Source organism: Nelumbo lutea, chromosome 3 (assembly GCF_056320005.1).
Source record: "Nelumbo lutea isolate HS-2025 chromosome 3, American lotus-T2T, whole genome shotgun sequence".
NCBI classification, from domain to species: domain Eukaryota; kingdom Viridiplantae; phylum Streptophyta; class Magnoliopsida; order Proteales; family Nelumbonaceae; genus Nelumbo; species Nelumbo lutea.
Genome location: NC_142686.1, coordinates 20,213,606 through 20,240,599, shown reverse-complemented (window position 1 = coordinate 20,240,599; position 26,994 = coordinate 20,213,606). Strand labels below are relative to the sequence as shown.

General features: G+C 35.1%; 2 protein-coding genes and 1 pseudogene across 2 annotated transcripts; 1 reads left to right on the top strand and 2 right to left on the bottom strand.

The window, feature by feature from the left end:
* Positions 1 to 211: 211 nt before the first annotated feature.
* On the bottom strand, positions 212 to 7,579 carry LOC148863431 (ruBisCO large subunit-binding protein subunit beta, chloroplastic-like). Its single transcript, XM_088976667.1, has 14 exons — positions 7,318 to 7,579; positions 7,105 to 7,230; positions 6,020 to 6,157; positions 5,504 to 5,599; positions 4,620 to 4,862; positions 4,305 to 4,539; positions 3,928 to 4,097; positions 3,498 to 3,575; positions 3,315 to 3,386; positions 3,092 to 3,196; positions 2,467 to 2,559; positions 2,213 to 2,305; positions 1,594 to 1,717; positions 212 to 693 (listed from the first exon to the last, which is right to left on the bottom strand). Exons 1-14 carry the CDS (start codon positions 7,474 to 7,476, stop codon positions 656 to 658), a joined length of 1,770 nt encoding a protein of 589 aa, XP_088832793.1. The 5' UTR covers positions 7,477 to 7,579; the 3' UTR covers positions 212 to 655.
* Positions 7,580 to 12,907: 5,328 nt separating this feature from the next.
* LOC148863430 (uncharacterized) lies at positions 12,908 to 13,839 on the bottom strand. The gene is made up of 2 exons (XM_088979712.1): positions 13,378 to 13,839; positions 12,908 to 13,261 (listed from the first exon to the last, which is right to left on the bottom strand). Exons 1-2 carry the CDS (start codon positions 13,516 to 13,518, stop codon positions 13,136 to 13,138), a joined length of 267 nt encoding a protein of 88 aa, XP_088835838.1. The 5' UTR covers positions 13,519 to 13,839; the 3' UTR covers positions 12,908 to 13,135.
* An 11,457-nt stretch (positions 13,840 to 25,296) lies between these two features.
* On the top strand, positions 25,297 to 26,273 carry LOC148863429 (uncharacterized; annotated as a pseudogene).
* Positions 26,274 to 26,994: the final 721 nt, after the last annotated feature.

Genomic DNA, 26,994 nt, shown 5'->3' with positions numbered 1-26,994 from the left:
AGGCTAAGCAACCTTACCATGGCACAATATCAGAAAGTGGGAAGACCACAGGTTTGAACCTACGACCTCCTGAAAGCCGGTGAAGGTTGATTTATTCTGCTAAAAATTAACACCCACCAAAAGATCGTTGATGTTATCAATAAAAAAAAGACGGCAATATTTTGATACCAAATTGACACTCCTCCCCTCAAAAAACAGCCACAAGCAAATATTAATCTCTAAAGTGGGTTAAGATTAAAACTAAAACCAGGAAAAAAAAAACCAAGATTTTCATTATTGATCCATAACACGAATTCATTATTTTGTACATATTTTAATATGGTGGCAATCTCCTTAAGTGGCATTCTTTTCTGGCTTTCCTCCAGCTTCACCAGGTCACAGCAGCATTTCCTTCCAAAATTGAGGCTGAAAACTAGGTGGCTTTGAGCTTCCAGCTCTTGCATCAACCCTTTTTCCCCAGTACATATTCAGGGAGATGAAGTGCATGAAAGCAACTTCATCTGATCTCTAGACTGCTTGATAACCAGAATCCACCAGTGCAGAAGATCATCCTTTTCAGTCCCTTCTCTTGGATCATCTCCACAGCCAGGGAACTAGTCTTTTTCATTTGAAAGCAAAGAAGCATAGAATTTGAACTTTCGACAGTCCAACTCATCTAAAAGACTCCAGACTTCAAACCGACAGGTCCTACACCTACATGATACAAGACATACTGGATTAGTTATTGTCAAGACAATACAGTGATATCTGGTTTTTAACTTGGGGTATCAATTCTGTCAAATTAATTGTGTTCCTGGATGTTTCTTCATACCATAATAGAAGCCAGAGGCGTGTATATCCATAACTTTAAGATACGCAAAGAGTACTAGAAAGATGTGAAGATTATTATTAAAAATTCATTTTTATTCAAATCACAATATAATTACTTTGTAAAGCTTGCTAGGAACCTCATGAGTCATAACAGGAAAGTCAGGAAAAAAGAACAAGCAGCAAAACTGCTCTGAAGAATTCACACTTTAACACCACAAGTGGGGCAGGCAGATAAAAGGTGCTGGGAGTGGGATGAGTCGGTTTTGTTTCCTGTCAAATTCTTCTTCAAGAAACTGGACTATAATCCTAATATTAACTTCCCTAGCCACACAATCTGGAGCCCAGCTGCACCATCTAAAGGAAACTGGATCTGCTCCCCACAAGAGCACTCCCCACACCTACCCATGGGACACTACAGATGTGCATTGGAACATCTCCCATGAATGACAACATACAACTATGGGAGAAGTTCCCGATGTGTGGCTGTAGTGTCCTGTCAGTAGATGCAGGGAGCAGATCCAATCTCCATATAAAGTGAAGTTCCTGGTGTGAACTGCAACTCTAGAGAAGTGCCCAACTGTTGATAGACTGCTGAACAGGGGAAGACACTGGAAATGATGCAAGGAGCAGAAAGAGGAACAAAAGAACTGCCAATTTGTGTTGCTGCTGAAAATTTAAAATTTCAACAAGACCTTCTCATGAGGATAAGAATAAAAATAGAAACAAAGAAATGGTTGTGTTCGGGAATAAATATAAATTATGTATAATATTAAGAGAAAGTACCTGAGCTTGGAATTGGTTTTCTCATTGGAACAGGCTCTAATTCCTTGATGTCAACAATGACCACATCAGATGTCAAAAAAACCTTAGCAACAGATGCAGCATGTTCCAAGCAACACCTTACCACCTGGATCAATTAGGAATGGAGAATCATGTATGATATACCATCTATGTCCAGCTTAATAGAAAACCACTAGAATTGGTCTTTGAACAAATAGAATGCATCCATATGCACACTATGTCAACCATCATCAAACACCTATATATCAAGTTACTAACATAGTTTTTCTTTATTATTAATAAGATACTAACATAGTTTCGAGACATAAGATGGACTTAACCATCAACCTGAAAACATTTTATACCATTTGTACAGTTCTAATCTAATGTATTTCAATATTTATTTAAATACTTGTCTCCAATGTTATCAACATCTAGGCACTAGTTTGGATGTGGCATCGCATAGGTGGCTGAAGAGATTAGGAGGAGATTAGTTATTGCTTCACTGCATTAGAAATACTGCTTGTCTCTACATTTTATGAATTATGAGGGTGTAAAAGAATTTTTCTATTAGAAATAAATGAATAATTATTACATTTCTATAAGATCTATTGAAGTATACCTTTGTTGGATCAATAATTCCAGCAGCAATTAGATCCTCATAACAGTCCTTTGCTGCATTGTATCCATACCGCACATCATCAATAGACAGGACCTGGCAAACCAAAATAGTTTGTAATAGTACATCTTGTTAAATGTTAGCATAATTGCTCTTATAAAATTCAAAAATTAAAATAAAAAGAGAAAACAAGTTGAGAAGAAAACAGTAAAAAAGTAATCGCATTCAAGTATTCCAAAAAGGAATTATATGCAGACCTTCTCTACAACAACACTTCCATTTCCACCTGCATTTTTGGCTATCAATCTTAATGGATAGCTTAAGGCTCTTTTAAAGATATCAGCTCCAATCTGCACCCAAAAATAAAAATAATTTCTATATGAAATAACACAATCTTCATATCATTGGCCCCATAATCAAATACAGTAATAAAAAACAAAAACATAAAGAAGTAACTATAAAATGTAAAATATTTAAGCAAAACAAAAAAAAAATCAACAACAAGACTGTATGAAGAGTATGTATGATATGGAAGAAAATATACATAGCATAATGTATAACATTTGAGTTCTATAGGAGTACAGTGTCTCAGTTCAGATGGAATAATACAAGAAAACAATGCATTTACAACTAGCTGTTGTCATGACAGTGTTGTTGGGCTGTAAATTGTAATAGTGATCTGTTTTGTGATTTAGAATAAGATATCCTAGTCTTATGTACATCAAGACTCAAATAATGCTACCACATTTATAATTTAAAATTAGATAACAAGAACATAATACACAATAGACAACCAACACTCTAAAACTGAATTGAATTATTAGTTTTACCACAGGATCAATTGTTATATCTAAATCTAAAGGAGAGGAAAAGGTATAATGCCTTCTGCTCTTCATTTTCCAACGTGTCTTTGATATTTTCCACCTTCAGAGATAGCCTCAACAGGCTACAGCCACCACCAACCACAATACCTTCCTCTATAGCTGCCTGAAAGTTTACCATTTCCAATCAGGGGAAAAAAATTGCCTGAAAGTTAATTGTTTAGAGAAATGCAATAAATCACTTGAAAATTCACTAAAAGCATGAGTAGATGAGAATCTGTTACCTTTGTTGCATTCAATGCATCTTCAATTCTCAGTTGTTTGTCCTTCAATTCAACTTCTGTCTGTGCTCCAACCTGTCATCAGGGCATACAGTAAAACATAGCAGATTCGAAAGGCATTGAAACATGAAGATTCCAAGTTTTCAAAATGCCAACTTCTGAAGATTCTTTTATCAAATAGGATACCTGAATAATAGCAATTCCACCACATAACCTTGCTATTCGTTCATTCAGTATTTTCTTTTGAAAATTTCCCTCTGTATTCTGCAAGGATCAGAAATTCAGTATATCATAAAGAGAGTTGGAAAAAGGAAAGAAAATGGTTCAAACCATGATACAGTAGAGAATATGGAAAACGGAAGAGACAGAGAGGGAGAGTAGGAGATGTTTAATAAGTATTATGATGTAGTAGAAAGATAAACAGAGTTCAATAAAACAACAGAATTTCAATCCTGCATATGACATAAAAAGCTCTACTCCAATCAAAGAACTACACTTGGAACAGAGAAATAAAATACCAATTTGAAATGTAGTTTGTGACATTTGTATATAGTGCTTTTGAAACTGATGGAGGAGAAAAGAAACATGCATCAGCACTAAAAGGAAGAGTACAGACCTCAACAAGGGCTCGGATCTGAGAAACCCTTTTGTTAACAGCCGGCTGAGTACTCCCATCAGTAACTATCAGTGTCGAGTCTTTGGTTATCACCACCTTAGAAGCAGTCCCTAATACCTCCTTGCCAGACCTTTCTAGTGTTAACCCCATGTCATCTCTGACTACAGTACCTGCAAAACAATGGAAAATCCTACATACAATACAAGATTCATAATCTCATACAGTTATTACAAAGAAAAATGACAATTATTGCCTCTTCTAATTATGAATGTCCACTTGCATTTTATTGTGTCAAAGTTTATATGGTACTAGTAATTATAAACGAGAGATCATCTGGAACACTCAGGACATTATTATTCTAATAATAAGCTCACTACCTCCAGTCAGGATTGCAATGTCATCTAAGTAGTGGCTCTTGCGCTCTCCAAAAGCAGGAGCTTTAATAGCAGCTGCCTTCAATACACCTCTGAGTTTGTTTCTAATAATTGGAGCCAGAGCTTCCTGCTCAATGCCCTCTGCTACTATCACAATGGGGTACTTCTCCTTGACTGCACCATCCAATATCCTAAACAGCTCCTTTGGGTTTATGATTTTTTTGTCAACCAAAAGCAACTGCAAGAAAAAAAAAATTCCAATTTTCTAATTTCTTAATAGGATGACAGCATAGAACATAACAATATTCAGGGTCCTACCTTGCAGTTGTGGAACTCTACTGACATCTTTTGCCTGTCAGTGACAAAGTAAGGAGACAAGTATCCACGATCAAATTGCATTCCTTCTACAATCTGCAGACTGTTCTCGGTGCATCTCCCTTTCTCGATGGTGACCACACCCTTCTTCCCTACTTGTTGGAGAGCATCTACAATCATGTTTCCTACCACGTAATCATTTCCAGCACTAACTGCAGCAACATTTGCAAGTTCATGATCTTCAACCTGCATGGTGTAGAACCTTTGGCAGTCTAACCTCAGCCAGCATGAGATAATATAAAAGTTGTCCAAGTCAAAAGGCATATTTTCTTTTATTCTGAATTTAAACTATATTCTTAATTTCTTATTCCTTATAGTTCTGTCTGCTTTATTTTACTTTCGTTCTGATAGGAGTAGAAGGGGGCCATTGCTTAGTGCAATGGTAAAATCTCAGGTTGACAAACTTGAGAACAAAGGTTCAAGTGCAAGAGCAGCCACTTTGTGCCAAAAAAAAATTATGATAAAAAAGACAAAGGTTAGGTCTGTATCCAGTCAACATCTCATTTAGTTTCTATAAGGATAGCTGGCATGGAACCAAAAGTTTCTAATATTAGATTGCTGGTTCCTATATCAGGGATGACCTGGCAGCTAAATGATTGCCAAGGTACATGAGATAATTGGTTAAACGACAGCTTTCTAAGATCCTATTGACGCAAAACAACACGCATCAGGAGTTCTGGTGGCATAAATTACGTCTTTGCAAATTGGTATTCCCATAACCCCATTAACAGAATTAACCCAACAATCCAATTGGAACCAATGATGTAAGAAGCTCCCCAACAGAATTTACCCTCAAACATATAAAGAAGCTTCATTCTGCAACCTACCTCTCTGGACATCAACTTAAGTTCTGCAACAAGGGCTTTTGCAGTATTCTCAATCCCACGTGAGACCTGAATAGGATTCATGCCTGCTGCGATAACCTAAGAAAAACAAATGAGCTTGAACTTTTTTAGCAAGTAATTCTTCTGCCAAGAAGCAATATTCTTAAGTGCAAGTCTTTCTATCTAGGCTCATTGTCAACGAGCCCATGTTGGTATCTTGAACCCAAGGAAACCACAAAAACAAAATATTGCAAAGGTTAAAAGTGTTTCATGGACTTCAAAAAGAATGTCATCCTAAAGGTACATTTCCAATTTAATAACAAATGCAACCAGACCTATCAAAAAAATAATAAAAAACAAATGCAACCATGATAGTATGCAGAATTGCAAAATAACCGTGGCTCTTCACTACTTCAAAACACTGAAGGAAAGAATAAGGGAACACTTCCTCCTTTCTCCTTCCTTTTTCTGCTACAGAAAAAGAGAAACACTATTAAAAGTACAGGATTTAATTTATACCTTCATACCCTCAGTGATAAGACCCTGAGCAAGAACAACAGAAGTGGTGGATCCATCACCAGCAAGATCATTAGTTTTTGCACCAGCTTGTCTCACCAATTTTGCACCAACATTTTCCAGTTGGTCCTCCAATTGAATCTTAAACAAATACAAATAAAAGCAAATTAAAGTGGAAGAGAAATAGAATGTTATATAGAAAAAGCAAGAAGTGATAGTTAACTCTCTCTTTTGTTTGTTTCTCCCTTTTTCTTTCCCCCATGAGTGTAAGTAAACAGCACGAAGTACAAGGGTTGCACAATTTATCCAACTAGGGCCAAAACTAGAAGGGTCCAAAAGGGTTATACTTCTCTAAGGAAAATACAGTGAGAAAACAGAAATACTTCCACTCGTTATTATTAATTTGTTCAGTCAATTCAACCTTCATAAACTCAAAATAAAACCTGTACAAGAAATACCTCTTGGACATTATAGTAACTGATCATTGACTTTGAGGGTCTTTTCAAGTTGGAACAAATTAAATGAAAAATTAGAACCCTCATAATCAGAGAAGAGAAGAGAAAAAACACTGCCCTCCATTTCGGCCTCACCAAGCCAAATTAAATCTGAAAAAACTATTCCATAATCGGTAGGAAGCCATACACATCAGCAGCCCGATCAATGTGAACAAGAATAATAACCACCATTTTGCTAATTCAGAAAAAGAACACTGTAATTTGAATCAATGCTTCTCAAATTTCAATTCTATTTCATGCAGCATAGACCCAAATAGATACTAAAATATAAGACGAAATAGGAAAAACAGAGTTTCTTTCTCTTTCCGTTTTTAACTTATACTTTTCAAGGGCTCACCCTTCATAACCGTGATTCAGAGCCACATCTCCAGAAAGAAGAATAGAGGAACGCATAAGAACTAACAATTGGCCCAAGTACGAAGAACAACACAAAGAAAACAGTGCTCTCCAAGGAGCACCATGATTTAAGTAGCATAATCCAACATCAGTACCAAGTAAGGACACCAAATCATAAAAGAATGAAAGAACAGAAATTAAGAGAAAGAGAAAAACTGAAAAGCATCCGCGGTTTACCTCCTTAAGGACGGCAACACCATCGTTAACAATCTTTGGAGGTCCATACTTGTTCTCCAGCACCACATTCCTACCCTTGGGACCCAAAGTCACCCCAACCAGCTCTGCTACCGTGTCAACCCCCGCCTGCATCACGAAATGCATGAAATTCATGAAAAAACACAACACGAGTGAATAAACAACGAAAATGAAAAGCCCAACTGAAATTGTGACCTGAAGCTTCTTCATGGTCGAACCATCATGGTTGAAGTAGAGCTCTTTAGCCATCGCACTTGTGCTCAAAGCAGATGAAGAAGACCTTTTAGTTGAATTATGCAACGTTGATTTGGAGAGAGAAATTGCAGAGATAGGAGTTAGAGAACAAGTTGCCATGATTAGTGAAGTTCAGTTGGAGTAGTGGGTTCTGTTGCGCCTGCAAATATCTATTTCATTATTGAAGTAGCATGCAAGTATGTTAAAGAAACATATGGTGGATAAGAGAGAGAGAGAGAAAGTTTGGCGGTATTTTAATCGAGATTGCATACCGTCTATAAACGTAGACGGCTAAAAATATCTGCGAATTTTCTTCAAGCTTTTCTTTCTTCATAGCGGCCGACCCCTAATTTTACTGTTTAAGGCAAGGATTTTAAAACCAGACTGGATAGAGAACTGTTTTGGCGGCCGATTCTTGAGTCAAATGGTCCAACTGTTTGTTTCAAAAGGCCAATTTTGACTTAAAAAATAAATAATAAAATATGGTCAAAATCTACTGTCCAGGTCGATGATTTGATCACCCAAGTTAGCGGGTCATTGACCAAATTAATGATTTTTGGCCAAAAAATAATTTTAAGGTGAAAGAGAACTGGCTCCTAAATTTTTTGATCTAACCATCTGGTCCAATCTGATTTTGAAAACCATGACTTAGGAGCCACGAAATTAGACCTATTCACAGGCTGGGCTCAACCATGTTTTGCTTCTTTATAAACAGAAATTGACTAAACTCGAGCCTGGCCCTATATAAGGCCCAAAGTTCGACCTAGACAGATATTTTACAATATATTAATAACATTTTCATATTATATAATATTCTATATACATTATATTTTATTATATAATACATTTTTCTACTAATATTATTATTACATAATATTATATAATATATTATATTTCCTATTATGTATATAATATTATCAAGCTGGGCGGGCTTGACTCCTGAGCCAGGCTTATTTGAAAAAGACCAAGCCCAAGTAAGCCCAATCTCAAGCCCGTCGGTTTAAAAGTTTATCCAAGTTTAGACGGGCTGAGCCAGGCAACCCGGCCCATGAACAGATCTGCATGTAACCACTAAACAGCTATTGCATTCAATTAGTTTAATCCTATTTCCATATTTAACACAAAGATTCCCATGAACTCAGATTCTAACACTTTGCCCCCTCCGTTAACATTCCGTTAATTAATTTTTAAAAATATTCTTATGTATTTATTTTGTGTTTATTTAACATTTCTGAATCTCTAAATTACCCTCCGTTGGGATCATTCTGCCCTTAATTTCACATATCTGTATAAACCTTTTTATTTACGTATCTTGTTTTTTTCTTATTCAAAGTAATGAGATAATATGCTTTGCCCGGTTCATTTCCATCATTTTAAAATGTCATCCTCAACCCATACAATCTCCTGTTCATCAAAGATAACCTTTTCAGACTTGATCGCGTACCAGAAAGGTCGTGTCCCATTTTGCAGTTCAGAAGAAGAATCAATGAAACATCTATTTTTCTTTTTTCTTTTTTTTGGTTCAGCTGGTTCGTTGCATCTCGTTTGGATCCAGCAAACTTTCAAACACGAAGAGTGATGATAACCACCTTATTAATTGGACCGATCCCTGGCTGGAATTGGACAAGCAACAAAATAATGAAAACCACCTTTTATTAAGATAAGGTTCATACGGACAGCTCAAAATGATCAAGTCTTCAAGGGCTCAAATTTCAGTCCTCCCTCCATCATCATCAACTGGGCCCAGATTCTTGCAGAAACAATCATCCAAGCTTCTATCTCTGATGCCATGGCCCACAACACTCTACCTTCCTCTCTAGATCTAAGCACAGTTAGGTGGTCAAAAGTCAAAACCACCATGGGGAGTGGTAAAACTCAATGTGGGTGGCGTTGTTGGAATAAACATGTCTGGTGGTGGCATGGTACTTGGTAGCAGTGCTGATGAATTCCTCTTTGCTAGAGTGGTTCCTCGTCAGAAAGAAAGCCCTTTGATCATTGTTTGTTGGTGGGTTGCCAGAGCCACCGTGGTCTATTAGCACTTTGGTCGCTGAGTGCAAGCATCTACTGCGTTGCTTTTCAAGTTCTTCGGTTTGCCATATTTCTAGAAAAACAAACATGGCTGCACACAAAGTAGCCAAACATTCTACTTCTTGTACAAAAGTAAAAACTTGATCAAAAATTCCAGATTTCCTTTCTTTTATTATTGTACAAGAGATGTAAACCAAGTTCTTTTGATGAATGAAGTTGCCCTAAGGGATCTTCTAAAAAACCTCATACAATTAAGGGCATTTAATAAATTAAGGGTCCATTTTATTAGCAATTGGAATCAGAATGATCCATTCCTATAGCTTGTCTGGTTATTATAGGAATTAGAATTGGAATTAAAATCAACTGGAATGGGATCTCAATCCCTCACATGAGGAAATGCCATTCCACTAGAAACCGGAATCATTATGATTCCACCCAGCCAAACGGTTGTTTGGTTCATATGAGAATCGCAGTTAGATTATATTCCAATCAATGTTGTTCGGCTCCTTTGAGTCATAATTGGAATTAACAAAAAAACTTTTAATTTTGTATTAGTTTATAAATATTTTATTATTATTGTTTTATTAGTACTTTATTACTATTTATTAATATTTTATGAATATTCAATTATTATTTTATTAGCACTTTATTATGAATTTTATTACAAGTTTTTATTATTATTATTATTATTATTATTATTATTATGTTATCAGTATTTAATAATTAATATCTTTATATCTATTATTAAACTATGAATATTTTATTAATATTATGAATTTGTTATTATTTTTATAATATTTTATTACTAGTCTATTAATAATTTATTGTTATTTAATAATTAATATATTTGTTTGTTAATATTACTTTATTAATATTTTATTATAATAGTACTATTTTATTACTATTTTACTAATATTTTATTATTTAATTTAGGGTTTAGGGGTTCTTTTCTTATGATTTCTTTTCTTCTTTGCAAACTAGAATGAGAATTGGATCCGATTCCGACCAAACAAATGGTTGGATTATATTTGCAAGCGCATATTATAGGGAAAAAAACAAACTCCAAGAGTTGCAAAATTTGTTCTCTCGGCTGCGCTTGTTTGTGGTACAAATGCCTAATTGGGGTATTTATGTACCACAGTTCGGATTTGTGAGTGTTTATTTGACATGCAAAAATGCAATGAAGAGGCCAAAAATGTGCTTTATGACATTTTTGTATCTTGAGGAGAGAACATTACTGTATCCATCTTTTTTATATATTTTTTGTACTCGTCTGATAATTTGTGCATTTGACCAAAAGTTTAAGGCATTTAATGATGGGGCCCATGCTTTTCACTGATTTCAAACAAACAGGAAGAATGCAAAAAACAGGTTACATTGTAAATCCGTTTTGCATTCTTGAATTAGAAAGAGGGTATTTATGTAGAGTACATATTTGTTTTTGCATTGCAACCAAACACAGCCCTCTTAAGAAAATGCTTCTATGCAAATCTTTAAGTTGAAAAATGCATCATTGTATAGAAATTAATTATATCCAACTTGGTATGAACTATGGAGCTTCATATGGGAGGAATTAAAGTGGCCCAAGAGTTTTAATTGTGTAATAATTTTGCATTAATTTTCTTTTGGTCGAGGGAAATGAAAGTTTTCAAAAATTAATTAATATATAATATTTTATTATGAAAAAATCTATGATGCAAGAAAGACATGATATTGGAAAGGTAATGACCAATCAACCCCCCCTCCCCAATGAATTTTGCTGAAAATCCACCTAATTTATTACCACTCTTATAATACTGGATGATTGATTACAAGTTTTTTTTAGTATCATGTCTTTCTACATTATAGTTGAATTCGTTTATTATATATCTTTTATCTATTCAATATTCTCAAGTGCAGTTGTCCATGTCAGATTCCTAATGTTGCTTCCCAACCCCTTTAAATTTCAGTGTTTTTTATTTTTAAAAACAGAAAAAAGAACAGCAAGGCTATTTAAACTCGCTCAGAACCAATTGTTATAAACTGATCGAATGTGGTAACATGCGCATCCTTTTAACTTCAGTTTGTGCATTGCAACAGCCCCTTCTAGTACTATTTCTAAAATGTTTGTTACATTTGTCATATTGCTTCTCAACCCATTTAGAATTTTGTAGTTTTTTTTTTTGAATTTTTAAAAATATAATTAAATTAAGTATCAGGCTATTTAAGATTACTTTCCCATCAGATCGAATCAAAATAGTCTATTCCTACTGGATGCTTGGTTCAGACAAGAACCACCGGAATTGAAATTAAAATCAGGTTAAATGAATTATCATCTCAAGAAATGGAAAGGGAATGGCCATTCCCTCAAATGGGAAAATGCCACACTATTGAGAAGTAAATGAGAATTTTATGCTTTTTGTCATTTTCATATTTTTAAAGCAAGAAAACAGATTAGAAAACCCGAGGTGGAAAACCTGATGAAGTCACTCTGATGCTTAAGTTAGCAATGTGTTGTGATTGCGAGCTAGAGCATTGGATGCTAAAGAACTTGAACATAAATAATCGTGCATACCTGGGCTTTGGAGGGGTTGCAGCCCTTATATAGCTAAGTTGCCATGGATCTTACGAAACAGTCCGGAAATCTTCAGCCTGAGTAGATGATGTCCGTTTCCACTTTAGTCGAAGAGTAACATACCAATTAAGGAGGTTTATTGTCTCCGCCTGATCCAGGTGGGGAGAAGATAAGGCCTTTCGTTATGTGTTGTGATCCTGTGAGGTTCGGAGTTCATTGGGCAGCTTCTGGAATTGATGACGTGTCACTCCAGGTCTTGAACCCAAACTAGATTAAGTGCCGAGATACCTTTACGTCGAAATAGTTTTGTGCCGAAGTAACCAAACACCCGAACTCTAACTATTGCTGATTGGACTCTTTTCGCTGAGTTGTCATCTTTTGTGCAGATCGCATCCACATGTAGGTCACACCAAATCACCCTCCATCAATACATTCATAAAATCGATATTTTTATATATTTACATAATCCTTTTAGTTATTAATTGTGATCTAATTCTCTTTTAACATGGAATTAATCCGATTATTTCGATTTTTATTCAGCTCAAATTAAATTAAGAAAATCAAAATCCTACAAAACTTAGGTCAAATTAATGCCATTTTTAAGGGCCTGACTGCTTATGAGCGTAAGGAGACAATCCATCTACTCCAATCTCCATCGCTTGGGTGGCTGTTGTGAATATAATACGACAATGGGCTAACCAGTCACCATTAATTCCCCAACTTCCTTATCACCACCTCGGCCCGGGATTCAACCGCACAGTCCACTTGGTGGTTGGTGCAAAGCTTGCCTCCTCATCATCCTTATTTTGGCCGGGGGGAGGATGATAGTGGTAATTGGGGGAGGAGAGTTGTTGAGGGGAGTTATCTGTGTGCAGTTGAGATTTTTGAGATACCCATTTGCATCATTTATACAATATGGAAAACGGAAGTTGATTTCAGAAAAGCTTGAGTAAATCCACCAGAAACTCGTACGAAACCATGAATTTCCTTGCATTCTAGTCCAATTCTTGACAACTCAAATCAAATGGTTAACCCGGAAAGTCCATTCCTAAAGAGATGCAGGGACTAACAGAGAATCTCAGGCGTCTCAAAAAGGTCTCAAAAAGAAATTTTCATGTCTCCAAAATTACATCAACATAAAAGATGCAATTTACAAGAGAGAAGAAGGAGAAAAAAAATAAAGGTAAATGAAGAAAATCAAGGACCCTTTATATCTTGAGTGTAGATATAGTCTGTATGAGCAACCATCATCATCCTTCTCAGACAGTACTCCTTGTCCTCCAAACTTTCGCATTCAACATTCCTGATGACGCTTGGTTCCTCCTGCCCACATCAAAGGAATTAGAACAAAAGGATATGAAAAGCTAGTTTTGCATACCAACAGTTGAACATGAGAGAGAGAGAGAGAGAGAGAGAGAGAGAGAGAGAGAGAGACTTACCAGTGATGATGAAATAAGGGCTTGTGGGTCAGATTCCGACGAGATGGTAGGCTTGGTGGCAGTGATAAGAGGTCTAGCAGCAGACACAGAAGCTAGTGCGAGAACTAAAAGGAGGGTCACAAAGACCTTTGATGTTTCCATTGCCGCCGGGAAGTTTGGATCGAAGGAAGCAGGAGTAGTTCTAGTTTTTGAGCTGAGAATGAGATTAAACCGGCAAGTCTGGCGGTGGGAGATGCATTTGAGTGAGAAGGGGAGGGTTAGGCAGGGAGTAGAGGTGTAGTAAGCAATGAATGGCGAGTGGACTGATGAAAGATATAAATTAAAGAAAGAAAGAAACCGATCGGTGCTCAGAGAGACGAGATACAAATGCTATAAATATTCATGGAGAAACGAGCGGTGACGACACAGTCGAGTAGAGAGAGACAGACACGTTGGACATCGATTATGGGGTGGATTCAAAACGGTGGAATTCAGGGATCAAAACACCAAAAAGTCAAAAGAGTTTCATCCACCATCCATTTATGGTTGATTAATCTAACTTAATTGTTCCTCGGAAAACCCACCATTAGAGACATTATTGAGAAGTGTTCTGGCCAGTGGTCACTGCACCGTTGGTTCTACCATGCTACTACTGCTGGGTTGTTCATGAGTCAGGTGTGAGATCGAAAACTTGGATGGTAGATCGGGTCGTCAACTCGTCATGTCATATACGGGTCAGATTTAGATAAAAACAGGGTTACAGGGTAAGGGGGTAGGACTTAGGAGCTTGGGAGTGCCAGAACTCGAAAGTCGAAACACAAGACTCTATAAACAAGAATACCCCCCACTCATACGCGTTGCATTTATGGCACAGTATGGATATCTTAGGCTAAGACTGTAGTACAAGTGTGGAAGCTTTGACATTGTAGGCGGTAGTTGCAGTCAGACATGCAACCCGAATAAAGAAAATGAAAATTAAATTAAAACAAGTTGTCAAGGAATTGTGAAGTTACAATGTTAACAAGCATAATTAAAATAAAACTTATTTTTTGCTTTATATGTCATTAGGTAAAAAAACGGAAAATTGATTTTGTTTGGTATCATTGTCATTTCAGCTTCAAACATTTAGGGAGTGTTTGATATCATGATTGCTTTCTTGCTTTTGAAAACAAATACAATTGCTACATCAGTAAAAATGGTGTAATTTTGTTCATGTGTGGCCGTTGTTTTTGATTTCTTGCTATTGAATGTGATACTGCCCTATTATATTGATTTTCGTTCAATGGTCAATTTTAAAAATAAATATTTTCTAATGAGCATACTTATTATTACAGAAATATAGATGGATTAATATATGCAGATCTCATGGAGTGTAGAATCAAAAGAAGGTAGGGTTTGAGCATCCGATGGTGTATTCGTGTACCAAATGGACAACTGATGGATGAAATGTTCTCCAACACCCCACTCATGTATGATTTTAGTAGAGACATTTTTATGTCTGTTTCTAACTCAAGACATCAAATAGAAAATTGACATTTAATCAATTATAATTCTGGAATTTCCATTCCTGATGGAATTAGGCCTGTCAATGATATCTGAAAACTTAAATCCCAATCTGATTATTTCAAATTCAGATTATGCATTTACATAATCAGATTGGTTTCAGGCTTGACTCCATCCAATCCGATTAAAATTTGAATATGATTATATTATAAATTTTATTGATTTTAATATATAAAATTTATATAATTATATTTAAAATTATAAAAAACATATATTCTAATATTATATTCTATATAAATTTATATATAACAAATATGAATTTAATATATAATAATTTCAGTATGTTATATTTACATTAATCTATTTCATATACAACTTGAAAAGTAACTAAAATTTTTATATTATTTTTGCTATTTTAACAAATAAAAACAGAATCAGATTAAATCCGAATCCAATCCAAATCCATTAGGATTCAAATTCGAATTTGATGTCTTCAAATCCGATTGGAGTTTGGGTGCAGGATTTCAGTAGTCATATCGAATTTGGATTTTGCTGAATCCAATCTGAGCCCAATCCAATTACAGCCCTAGGTGGAATGGCATTCTCCCATCATCCCCCCCCCCCTCCCAAGAATTATAATTCTGATTATTCTTTCAGTTTGAACCAAATAGGTGAGGGAAATACACCATTTTGATTCTAATTTCAAGTGATTCTGATTTCGAAATATTCCCATTCTGATTTCAACTATAAAGTGGCATTTGATAACACTTTGTAGACCTCTGAAGTCTGAAAATGTGCTTTTTAGATGCCACTTATGTTTGGGTTGAGTCTGAAAAAAAGATCTGAAATGCATTCTCATATCTAAATTTGTAAGAGGCAGGCCAACGACTTAATGCGCTCAAATGTTTTTCAAACCACATTAAAAGACAAAAAATGCCCATTCTCGTTATGCCCCTCTTTCTCCCTCTCTTCTTCTTCTTCTTCTTCGATCTCCACCGCAAGTTTCTCCCTTTGCCCTTTTCTCTCTCTCCCCCCTTCTCTTCTTCTTCTTCTTCATTGACGGTGAACTAGTGGTGTTTGATCTCTCTCTCTCTCTCTCATCTCGCCACTGTCATTGCAACTCTCAGCAATGGTGTTCGATCTCCCTCTCCTTCTCTCTCTCTCTCTCTCTGTCTCTCTCTCTCTCTCCCCTGTCTTCCCATCACCGTCATTGCAACTTTCAACAACAGTGTTCAATTTCCATCTCCCTCCCTCTCTCTCTCTCTCTCTCCCCTGTCTTCCCACCACCGTCATTGCAACTTTCAACAACAGTGTTCAATTTCCATCTCCCTCCCTCTCTCTCTCTCTTTCTCTCTCTCTCCTGTCTTCCCACCACTACTGTTGCAACTCTCAGTAGCGGCATTTGAATTTTATTCTTAATAATTTATTAGTATTAATTTATTTGAATTTTTTATTAATTATTAAATATTTTAATAGTTTAAATTTAATAATTTGATAAGTATTAAATAGTTTTTCATTGCTTCATGAACTTTATTACTATTTTCATTATTATTTTAATTTTGAATTTATAAACTTATATATTTTTTCAATTTAATTCTTATTTTAATATTTTTTATAATTTATCATAATTTATTCCTACTTTTTCAATATTATTTTAAATTTAATAAATTATTATTTTATAAAATAGTACAACTTAAACTCAAAATTACCAAATAATCCGTTCTAGGGGTAAAATTGCAAAATTAAGGAATTTCATATGCTAAAGGTTTGATCCAACGCAAACAACTTTCTCTATTCAGAGCTTTTAAAAAGTTGAAAGGCATCTATATCTCTTTTTAGATTTCATACACTTAATATCTTTTTAACTTTTCATATTTCAGATTTTATATTTATCAAAGGCCACCTAAATCTAAATATAATAGATAAAAAATAAAATGATAAACTTTTCGATTTAGTATTTTCAGCTGTTATCAATTGGCCCTAAGACCTCGTGTCTCGTGGGGAGGAGGGAAGAGGGGATCTTCCCAACCTTAAGAGGGGGAGATCTTCTCAAATTTGATCGTCCATAGAATATTTCTAGATCAGTCTTGCTCCTTTTGACATTGTTGGCTTATTGCAAGTATGGTAATTAAACTATTAATAACCGAAGCACTATTTTCGTAGGTTGTGTTTTAAGCCAGTTCAGTGGTCCAATTGATTCAGTAATTAAATCAATTAGATTAACATATAAAATACACGTTACAGTGTTACAGCTTTCCCTCAGGTAGAGAAATTAATGGTTATACGATCCACGCATTTCAGAATTTTTGACATTGAACAAAGTACACCAGTGGCTTCCAGCCATACATGATACAACAACTAATAAAATATCTTCAAGCCAATAATTTATGCTGTTTATAAAAAACTAAATAAAAATAAGAAACATTTAAAGATTTGTGGCGTTGCATGGAGAGGTAATCGAGGTTCCTTGTCCACAAGCTTGCATTAACCCAGGTGGGTTGATGGTATAAGGTATGCAAGGGGAGAAGTTCAAGGTACCCAAGATAATTTTGAGCTTTTGTAATTTCTTTATTCACTTTTATTAAGATAAACGTCATATTGGATTTTCGGGGTTAGCCATGTTAGGGTTACCTATCATTAGTTATTAGGAATGACCCATACTAAGTATGGGAATCATTAATTTGATTTATTTTAATTTTTTAAATTATTTATATTAGACATTTAGATTAGGCTTTTTATTTGTTTTAAGAAATTTATCATGTTTTATCTAGAAAATGACCCCATACTAAGTGGCAATTATAGTATCATTTAATTTGAGATTTGCTATTTAATTATAAAAAATTGAATTAGAAAAATTAACATTATTGGTCTTACATCTTTGTAATTGACAATCTATTCTGATCTATTTTATTTGAAAATCACTACTAATTTATGTTTTTTTAATATGATTTAAGAGATTAAATGAGGTCTTATTTGTAAGCAATAACCCACTTTAATTGGTATTTACTATTTATTTGATGAATTTATTTTTAAAAGCTAAATTAGGTTATGCTTCCAAAAAACGTTAAATCTAAAAGAATGAATCACACCATTTGTATTAATTGTTTAGTCATTTTTATGAATTTCATTTATTTTTATTTTTATCCATTTAATATTTTGAATATTTTTAAGCTAAATTATTTGTTTAATCATTACTTTCGAAATGGGTGTGTTTGAATAAAATTCAGTTACTACCCTAACATTTGAAGTGGCCACTTTTTAGGGGTTAGAGTTTAACAATGCCACGTGTCAAAAGGGTGGGAGTTGTTGCTTGAAGACATTCCTTATATATATATATATATAGACACACACACACACACTAGTAGGGACTCATGCGATGCACGGGCTTTGCTAAAGGCAAAAGTTAAACAATAGAAATACATAGGAGTATATAATTGTTTTATATTTTAACTTTTTAATAACCAATCCGATCGAACTCAACTCGAGTTGGTCGATTTTCTAGTATTTCCATCTGGCTTTGGTTTAGCAATTTTCGAACTCAACCAAGTTAGGTCAGTTTCAATTTGGCCATTTGTAAATCAACCAAAACTAAACTGAGTCGATCATAGATATATATTATAATTTAATAATTTAAATATAATTTTTTAATACAAAAAATTGGGAAAATTCCTATATTTCTTGGTCTAAAACATTTTATATCATACATTTATTTTTTCTAATAATACCGCTATAATTTATTAAATTTAAATTTAATTTAATTTTTAAGTTTAGATCTTTTAAACAAACAAACCAGACCAAAAATAGACCCAAACTGATAAAACCAAAGTTGGCAGGTTTTCATTAATGGTCAATCAGTAAAACAACTTGCAACTGAACTAAACCAATCTTTGAGCACTCCTAACTTCAACTAAATTAATAATCTAATCTTTAATAAATAACAATAGTTTAATCTTCAATAACTATTGAAAATTTATAGAAAAACTATACAATTATTGAAAATAAATTTCGAATGAAAATACAATAGATATCTAATAAAAATACAATAATTACAAAAGTAAATAAATAGTGTAATCTCAAATAATAGTTTAATCTCTAATAAATATTAATTAATAAATTATAAAAAATATATAATTACTAAAAATAAATTTATAACAAAAATACAACAAATACAATAAATTAAATTTCAAAAGTTAAACAATAGTTGTTTAATCTCCAATAATTATTGACAAGTTACTATTAAATAACAAAACAAAAATAGATTCATAAATAATTATTGAAAACATATTTATCAAAAATAGAATAAATAAATACTGAAAATAAAATAAATGTTATTTTAGTATATATATAAATATAATGAATATACACTATTATTGTTAAATTACTACTATAATGAATGTTATTTTTTTGAAAGTTATTTTCTATAATTATTAATTGAATATAAATAATTTTTGAGGTCTTTTAATACAAATAATTTTTTATTGAATAGAAAAGAAAAAATCTGTTTTCAAATTTCTAGTTGGACTTGGGTTTGGGCCTATCCTTTGGGCTTTATTTTTTGTGTACAACCTCTAACCTGGTGATCGGGTCAAATGGGTCAATGGTTCAACTGCAAAGGTAAATGGGTCTCTAACTAAGTGAATAAATCAATGGTTTTTTACTGATTTGCGGGTTTTAGGAAAACCAAACCTAAAATGGGGGTTGTGTAATGGTTTGAACAATTTGACCTTCTGAGCTAGGGCTCTAGCGCTTGTAGTGCATAGATCACAAAAAGCACCTAAAATAAAATAAAAAATAGATTACCCGATAACTAAGCAAAAAGTTAATTATGGCCTTTGGAAGTATTGGACTAAAGGCATAAACCCAAACCAAGCCCAATGGTAAGGTGCCTTCAATACCTTGGAACATATAGATAACAAAAAGTTACCCAAAATAATAATAAGAAAAAAAAAAGATAACCCCAATAGGACAACTAAGTGCAAAATTATGGCCTCCAAAAATTTACATACACGGTAATTTAAAAGTGATAATTAAAAAAAAAATCGAGTGGTTTATACAAAACCAGGACCAATTCATTAGTTCTAGGTTGAATCAGTTTTGGTCAAATTTTTTTGAGGAAACTAGCTAAGGGTTTGGTCATGATTTAACTATAGTCTAATTAGCCGATTTGGTCCAACTTTCTAAACATTGGTAGTGTATATATGTTTTATTATATATAGAATAAATTATATATACTTTTATTTAATTTTTAAGCTTTTATAAATAAAAAAGATAAAAATTATATTTTGAGGCAAAAAAGATAAAAATTGTAATTTGTAGACCAAAACCCTGATTAGGTAAAACTTATCAATAGTTCAACCATTTTTTTTATAAATAATAGTTCAACCATTTTGGTCAATAAGTTTTGACTTGTTCTCGAGTTTTGAACCATACTTCTATAGGTTAGGGTCATTTTAGTTGTGTTGAAATTAGTAGTGTTTTCAACTCGTCGATGACATGGTCAATTGAATCGCTATAACAGCCACCTAGTCAAGATTCTAGGTTTGGTTTGAGTAAAACCCAAAACAGGTCAAAAAATCGTTGACTTTGTTAAAAACCATCTAACATGGATGGTTGGATTGTTGACCTGCTCGACCCGGTGACCGGATTATAAGTTGCATACTGTGTATGCAGACTTTAGGAGGTCATGACTTTGCACTCCAATGTTTGATTGAGGGGATTTTTTTTTTTTGTTTTGTTTTTGAAATGTGTCCCAACCTTGCCTTGATATTGTTTTGCAAAAAAAAAACCCTTTTGGCCTCAAATTGTAATTTTTTATATTTTTTACAAATAAAAATTTAAAACTAAATTAAAAAACATAAATTAAATATAAAAAATTTCATATATTATATGTAAAACATAATTATATATTATTTATTGATAAAATACATGTTTATATATTACTAGACACACACACACACACATATATCCATATGGCATGGTCTGACCCAATCAGTTGAGATAGTGACCGACAACACAAAGACAAAAATGATTCAGCCTCCAGGTTGGTTTTTAAAGCATTGGAAATTAGTATTGAATAGGGGCGTCCATGAAAAACCAAAAAACCAAACTGAACCAAGAAAACTAAATCGGAAAATGCTGTTAACTAAACCGATCGGTTCGGTTTCAGTTTGGTATTTTGAAAAACCGATGGATCGGTTCAGTTTTTTGGTTACCCTATAAAAGACCATGGGTTAACTGAACCGACCTGTATATATTTATATGTATATTTTATATATATTTTACATATATGTCACATATTTTCTATATATTATATATAAATGTATATGCATTATTAATATTTTATTAATAACCGGCCAGTCATGTATTTTTATTACTTACTTCTTAATATTTATTAATAAATAATAAAATATTTATAAATGGTTAAGAAACTATTTATTAATGGTACCATACCAATGTTATTTATTAATATTAATTAATTAATAGTATATTAATAATCAATACTTATTGATTAATAATAAACTATAAAATATATAAAAATACAAAACATTTTTACTTAATTTAATAATTATATACTACACAATGAGAGGTACCATATCCCCCAACACTAGTGGCAATGGAATTTGATCCTAGGTCTTTGCTACAATGACCAGAGATCCTACCAACTAATTAAGCCACCATGAAACCAAGAACCAAATAAATCAAAATAAATTTGCTTATTTAGTTTAACTCGATTTGGCTTTCATTTCGTTAACCAAATTTGACTAACCCTAGCTTTCATTGCTTGTGAGTCAAGTTAAGCCCCAGGCAAGTTTAAAGTATTAGGCCTATGCCCAACCCTAAAATTTGGGGCTCTAATGAGGGCCCAAGTCTCAGCCAGGGCTTAAACACAAAATCTAGGACCATGAGTGAAATTTTCCAACTCGGTAAAATGATCACCCTTGTTTTATGGCAAAAATAGCAGGGTAAGGTGCCTTCAATACTTTAAAACACATAGGTAGCAAAAGTGTTACCCAAGACCAATTCATTAGTTCTTGGGTTAGACCAGTTTGGTGGATGGTTTTGACTTTTTTTTTTTTGGAGTAAATAGGGTTAGGTGTATGATCGGATTGGTTAAGGGTTGGGTCATGGTTTAACAATAATTTGACTAGCCAGTCTTGTCCAACTTTCTAAACATTGGTTAGTGTTATATGTTTTATTATATATAGAATAAATAATGTTGTTTTGAAATATGTAGAATATATATATTATTTTAGTTTTTCATCTTTCACAAATAAAAAAAGTTAAAAATTACACAGAGGCAAAAAAATTGGTAAAGTGGTTGAAATAATTTATTAAATAAATTATTAGTTAATATTTAATTAATCAAATAATAATTAATACTTATTTATTTCTATTTTAGAAATTATTTTCTTTTTATTAATATACTTATGAAATTATTAATAATTTGTTTTCTAGTTTAATTATTATTAAATAGAAATCATTAATTATTATATTCATTTACTTTAATAAAATTTTAATTATTAATATACTTTAAAAAGGTAATTAATAAATAATATATTTTAAATGAATATTATATGATTACTGATGAGGGAAGATTTGGCCCTCTAGTAAAATTGTGACACGTGGCACATCGTGACAACTAGGAAAACACCCAGCCAACAAACTTACGAAGTTGGTGACCCACCCGGGCACCTGTCTGGCCGACCTGGCGCGACCTGCGTGCAGCCTGACGCGCGTCTGCGCGGCGCGCACGAACTGCACGGCGCCCGCGCGGCCTGCGCGAACTGTGCACGACCTGCGCGACCTGGCCGACCTGGACCAGCCTAGCGCATGATCCGGCCAAGGCGCCAGCTTGACGACCTGATCTAGACACCGACCTGGCCGCTTGACACAAGCGCCAGCCTGACGACCTCGAGGAGTTCACCACCGTACCCCGGTTCTGACCGGATGCGACGAGTCTTACCGTTTGGAGGCTTTTCACCCACCTAACTCGCGAAGACTCCGGTATATAAAGACCTCACCCCCCAAAGGGGAAGGGGATGGAAAAGAAAGGGATGTAACCCTGCTCTCTAGCTCTCTCATATTATCTTCAATGCTCTCTACAATAAGAGTGCTAACTTAAGCATCGGAGAGCCCCCACCGGGAAAGTACCCCTGGGACCTCTGATTCAGTTCTCGCAGGTCCTTCAGCTCCCGCCGCCTACGAAGAGGAGGAAAAGATGCAGTTCTCAGAAGTCCCTCAGCTCCCCCCACCTACAAGGAGGAGGAAGAGATGGAGTTCTCGGAGGTCCCTCAACTCCCGCCACCTACAAGGAGGAGGAAAAGATGGAGTTCTCGGAGGTCCCTTAGCTCCCGCCACCTACAAAGAGGAGGAAAAGATGGAGTTCTCGTAGGTCTCTCAGCTCCCGCCACCTACAAAGAGGAGGAAAAGATGAAGTTCTCACAGGTCCCTCATCTCCCGCAGCCTACAAAGGAAAGAAGACCACCTCATGCTGAGGGCAGTCGGATTGCGCCGCACCAGGGAGCTCCATTCTCCAAGGCATCGACCGCCTAGTAGGGAGTTCGCCACTAGGTAGTTCGCCCCCAGGGAGTTCGCCACCAGGCAGTTCGTCCCCAGGCAGTTCGCCACCAAGGCAATTTGCCCCCAGGCAGTTCGCCACCAGGGAGTTCGCCACCAGGCAGTTCGCCCCCAGGTAGTTCGCCCCCAGGCAGTTTGCCACCAAGGCAGTTCACCCCCAAGCAGTTCGCCACCAGGGAGTTCGCCACCAGGCAGTTCGCCACCAAGGCAGTTCGCCCCCAGGCAGTTCGCCACCAGGGAGTTCGCCACCAGGCAGTTTGCCACCAGGCAGTTCGCCACCAAAGCAGTTCGCCACCAGGCAGTTCGCCACCAAGTAGCTCGTCACTAAGGTACGCCACCACCGGGTTGAATAACGAGGTACTTTGCCAAAAAATTTTATATCACAAAACATTGGTACGTGGCCGAAAACGGTTACATCAATTACTATTTATGATCTAGGAATAAAATGGTTGTAGCTAAAGATGATTAACTTCGTAATTATGGCCACAGAATTATAGTTATCCGTGGCTATAGTGATAAATAGCTCTTTAGCCACAGGTAGAATAACTTTTAACCACGGACAAATTGTCCATAGCTAAAGTTCAACTTCTGCTTTTATAACTTATAGCCACGGATACATTATAACTGTGGTTATAAATATCTTTTAGCCACTAACAGAATAACTTTTAACCACAAACAAAGTGTCCGTAGTTAAAGCTCAACTTCTACTTTGATAACTTATAACCACAGATATATTATAATCGTGGCTATGAATATCTTTTAGCCACGGACATAATAACTTTTAACTACGGACAAAATTGTCCATAGCTATAACTCAACTTTTTGTCACGGACATCAAATTGTCCGTGATTATATCCCATATTTTAGTTATGGTTTTTTTTTACCGTAGCTTAAGTGCCGTAGCTGTAGCCCCATTTTCCTGTAGTGTGTAGGAGTATTATATCTCTATCATTGATCATGGAGACACATGATACATTGATATATATATAGGGGTTTTTAAGTTTGAAACGAGAAAAGGCATTCCTCTCGTGTTGATAAAATAAAACAGTATTGGTTAGGTCTTTTTATAAATAACCAAAATACCTAAAAATAGAATCGAACCAATGGAATTGAACAAAAAAATCTGATTATCCAAATCGATCAATTTGGTTTGGGTTTTGGTTTTGGTGTAATGTTTTAAAAAAACCGAAGGTAGAATCGGTCAATTGTTTAACTAATTGATTTTGGTTCAGTTTCGATTTACGGTTTCAGTTCAATTCAAAATAAAATCCAACGATTCCGTTAACTAAAATTGTAATAGATCCTAGGTAATAAGGTAGGTATGGTGTTATAATGCATATTGATATTTTGATACTCGGCAAAGAAAGAGACATGGTTGGCCAAACTTACAGGGGATGATACATGGCAATACACAAGGGGATGATACATGTTTCCTGTGAACTTCACACACAGATGGAGTGTTGTAACAAAAATTGGGGCCTCTAGTAGCAAGAACATGATCGCTCCTCATACAGAACAGGCAAGGGATTTTCATTCTGAAGAATCGGGCAAATTCATTGGCAGTACGTAAAAGCAATCAGGCCATAGAATTATCAAAATCCATTTGAACAAAGCGTAGATAAAAAAAAAAAGGAATTTTCCAAGCTTCTGTTCTTCCAAGTTTGAATGATGTTGACCCCATGGCTTAATTAATTAAACTCTTTTAAAGAATAAAAATAAAGAAACTCTGAATCAATCATGAAAGAAGTAGCAATTCAAACCAAAAATCAGGAACAAACCCAACAAGCATGAGTCTTGAAGAATGCGCAGCCCAGTGCCAGAGTATCTGTTATTGTACAACTTATGCAAATGCTAATATAAATGGAGGAAGAAAAGGTTGTGCTTTGGGTAGTTGATCTAATCGATCTTCAGGAGTTAGATGATTTATTCAGCAAGCTCTCTTCTTCGGTGGCCTCCATTACTGTTTGGGTCTCTGGTTGTAGACTTGTAGTGGTGGTGATCGAAAGAGAGGGGGAGGAGGAGGAGGGGCGAAGGAAGAGAGAAAGTAGGGTAAGGGGGAGAGAGGAATGAATGAGAGAGAAGGGATTGGGTTCTCATCCGCCCCCCATAGAGTTGCCCTCCAAATACATCCCATGCTTTGTATTTGGGCGCATCGCATGTCCACCTATACGCGGATTAAAGAAACTCGTGCAGACCTCCGCCCCATTAACTCCCTCTCGCCCAAAAGGGCATCATCCCCTAGGCTATTTTGTGTTCGTATCTTCTTACTCCAGACTCTAATCTCAGAGCTGAAATTCAGGCCCTGAACCAGTTGATGGATTCTATATTATGGTCTTGGTTGACTCCGAGCTTGGACTGGTCTTTGGAGACATGGGTGAAGAAGTGATTTGCAAGAAGTTCAAGATTGTTGTTTTGGTTGCCCATTTCTCCTTGGTCTTCCAAACAGAGCATTTCTCAGGGAACCCTTTGTATTCGACCAAGGCGCAATTATGTGATATTGGGACGGCCCACGACATTTTGATCAGATGCAGTGGAGAAGACGAAGGGTTGAAGTATCCGGTGCTATCAATCTATATCGATAAAAGGAATGTAATTCGAGTGAAGAGGTTGAGTGGAATTATAGAAGAAACCAGACTATCTTTGTTGATGGGTTGCTAGTTGATATGATGTGGGATGTTCATGACTGGTTCTTCAATCCAAACTCTAGATATGTTGTTTTCATGTTTAGGACAAGAAGTGGATTGGACGGCCGGTTGTGCTTGTTGGAGAAGACAGTGCAGAAGGACCAAGAGAGAGTTGAGTTTTCTTTGTTGATCTATGCCTTTAAGAGCCCATAAAGAATTTTCTTATTTCCATTTTTTCAATTTTATTTTCTCTCACTCTTTTAATTCTCTTTCTTATGGGGAGAGTGAATGTAATTATTCATTTGATGATGATTATAGGAAAAAAAAAAAAACAGAAAATACTTGGCAATGACATTCTAGTTTTTGAGTTGTAGAAATGTGTATTGATAGAACTTGAAATTGGTTGGTTTTGATCATACTTGGAGTTGTTTCTTTTCATCTCTTTCTTTCTTTTTCTCTCTGAACTCTAAGTTTCTAACCCACAAGTTTTTATCTTTTCCCGTTTTCCATGGGAGCCTGGGAGGAAGTGGACACATCAGTTTGGAATCTCGAAGGAAAGAATTTTATTTAGTGTAACTGTAACAACACTAATAGCACTAGTAGTGGCATTTGACATGGTCGCCATGAGAAGCAAACAACAAGAAAAGGATAAAAGGAGAAATCGCCCAAACCCCAAAATGAGCTTTTGGGGATCTTGAAAAGATTTTAGTGGTTCCTTTTAGGAGAAAAAAAAAAGGAACCACAGTCTCTAGTGGTGGTGGTGAACTGGTAATGTCTGGTTCGCGTTCATGGCCTGCATCGCCAATGGAAATAGTTAAATTTTTTGTGAAAAAGAAGAAAAAAGTTGTAAAGATTGCAGGTGAGAAGCTTTTCAGGGGAACCATCTATACGGAGAAATCAGTTGGTTTTGTTATAGTGAAGAAAAACAAAGTCA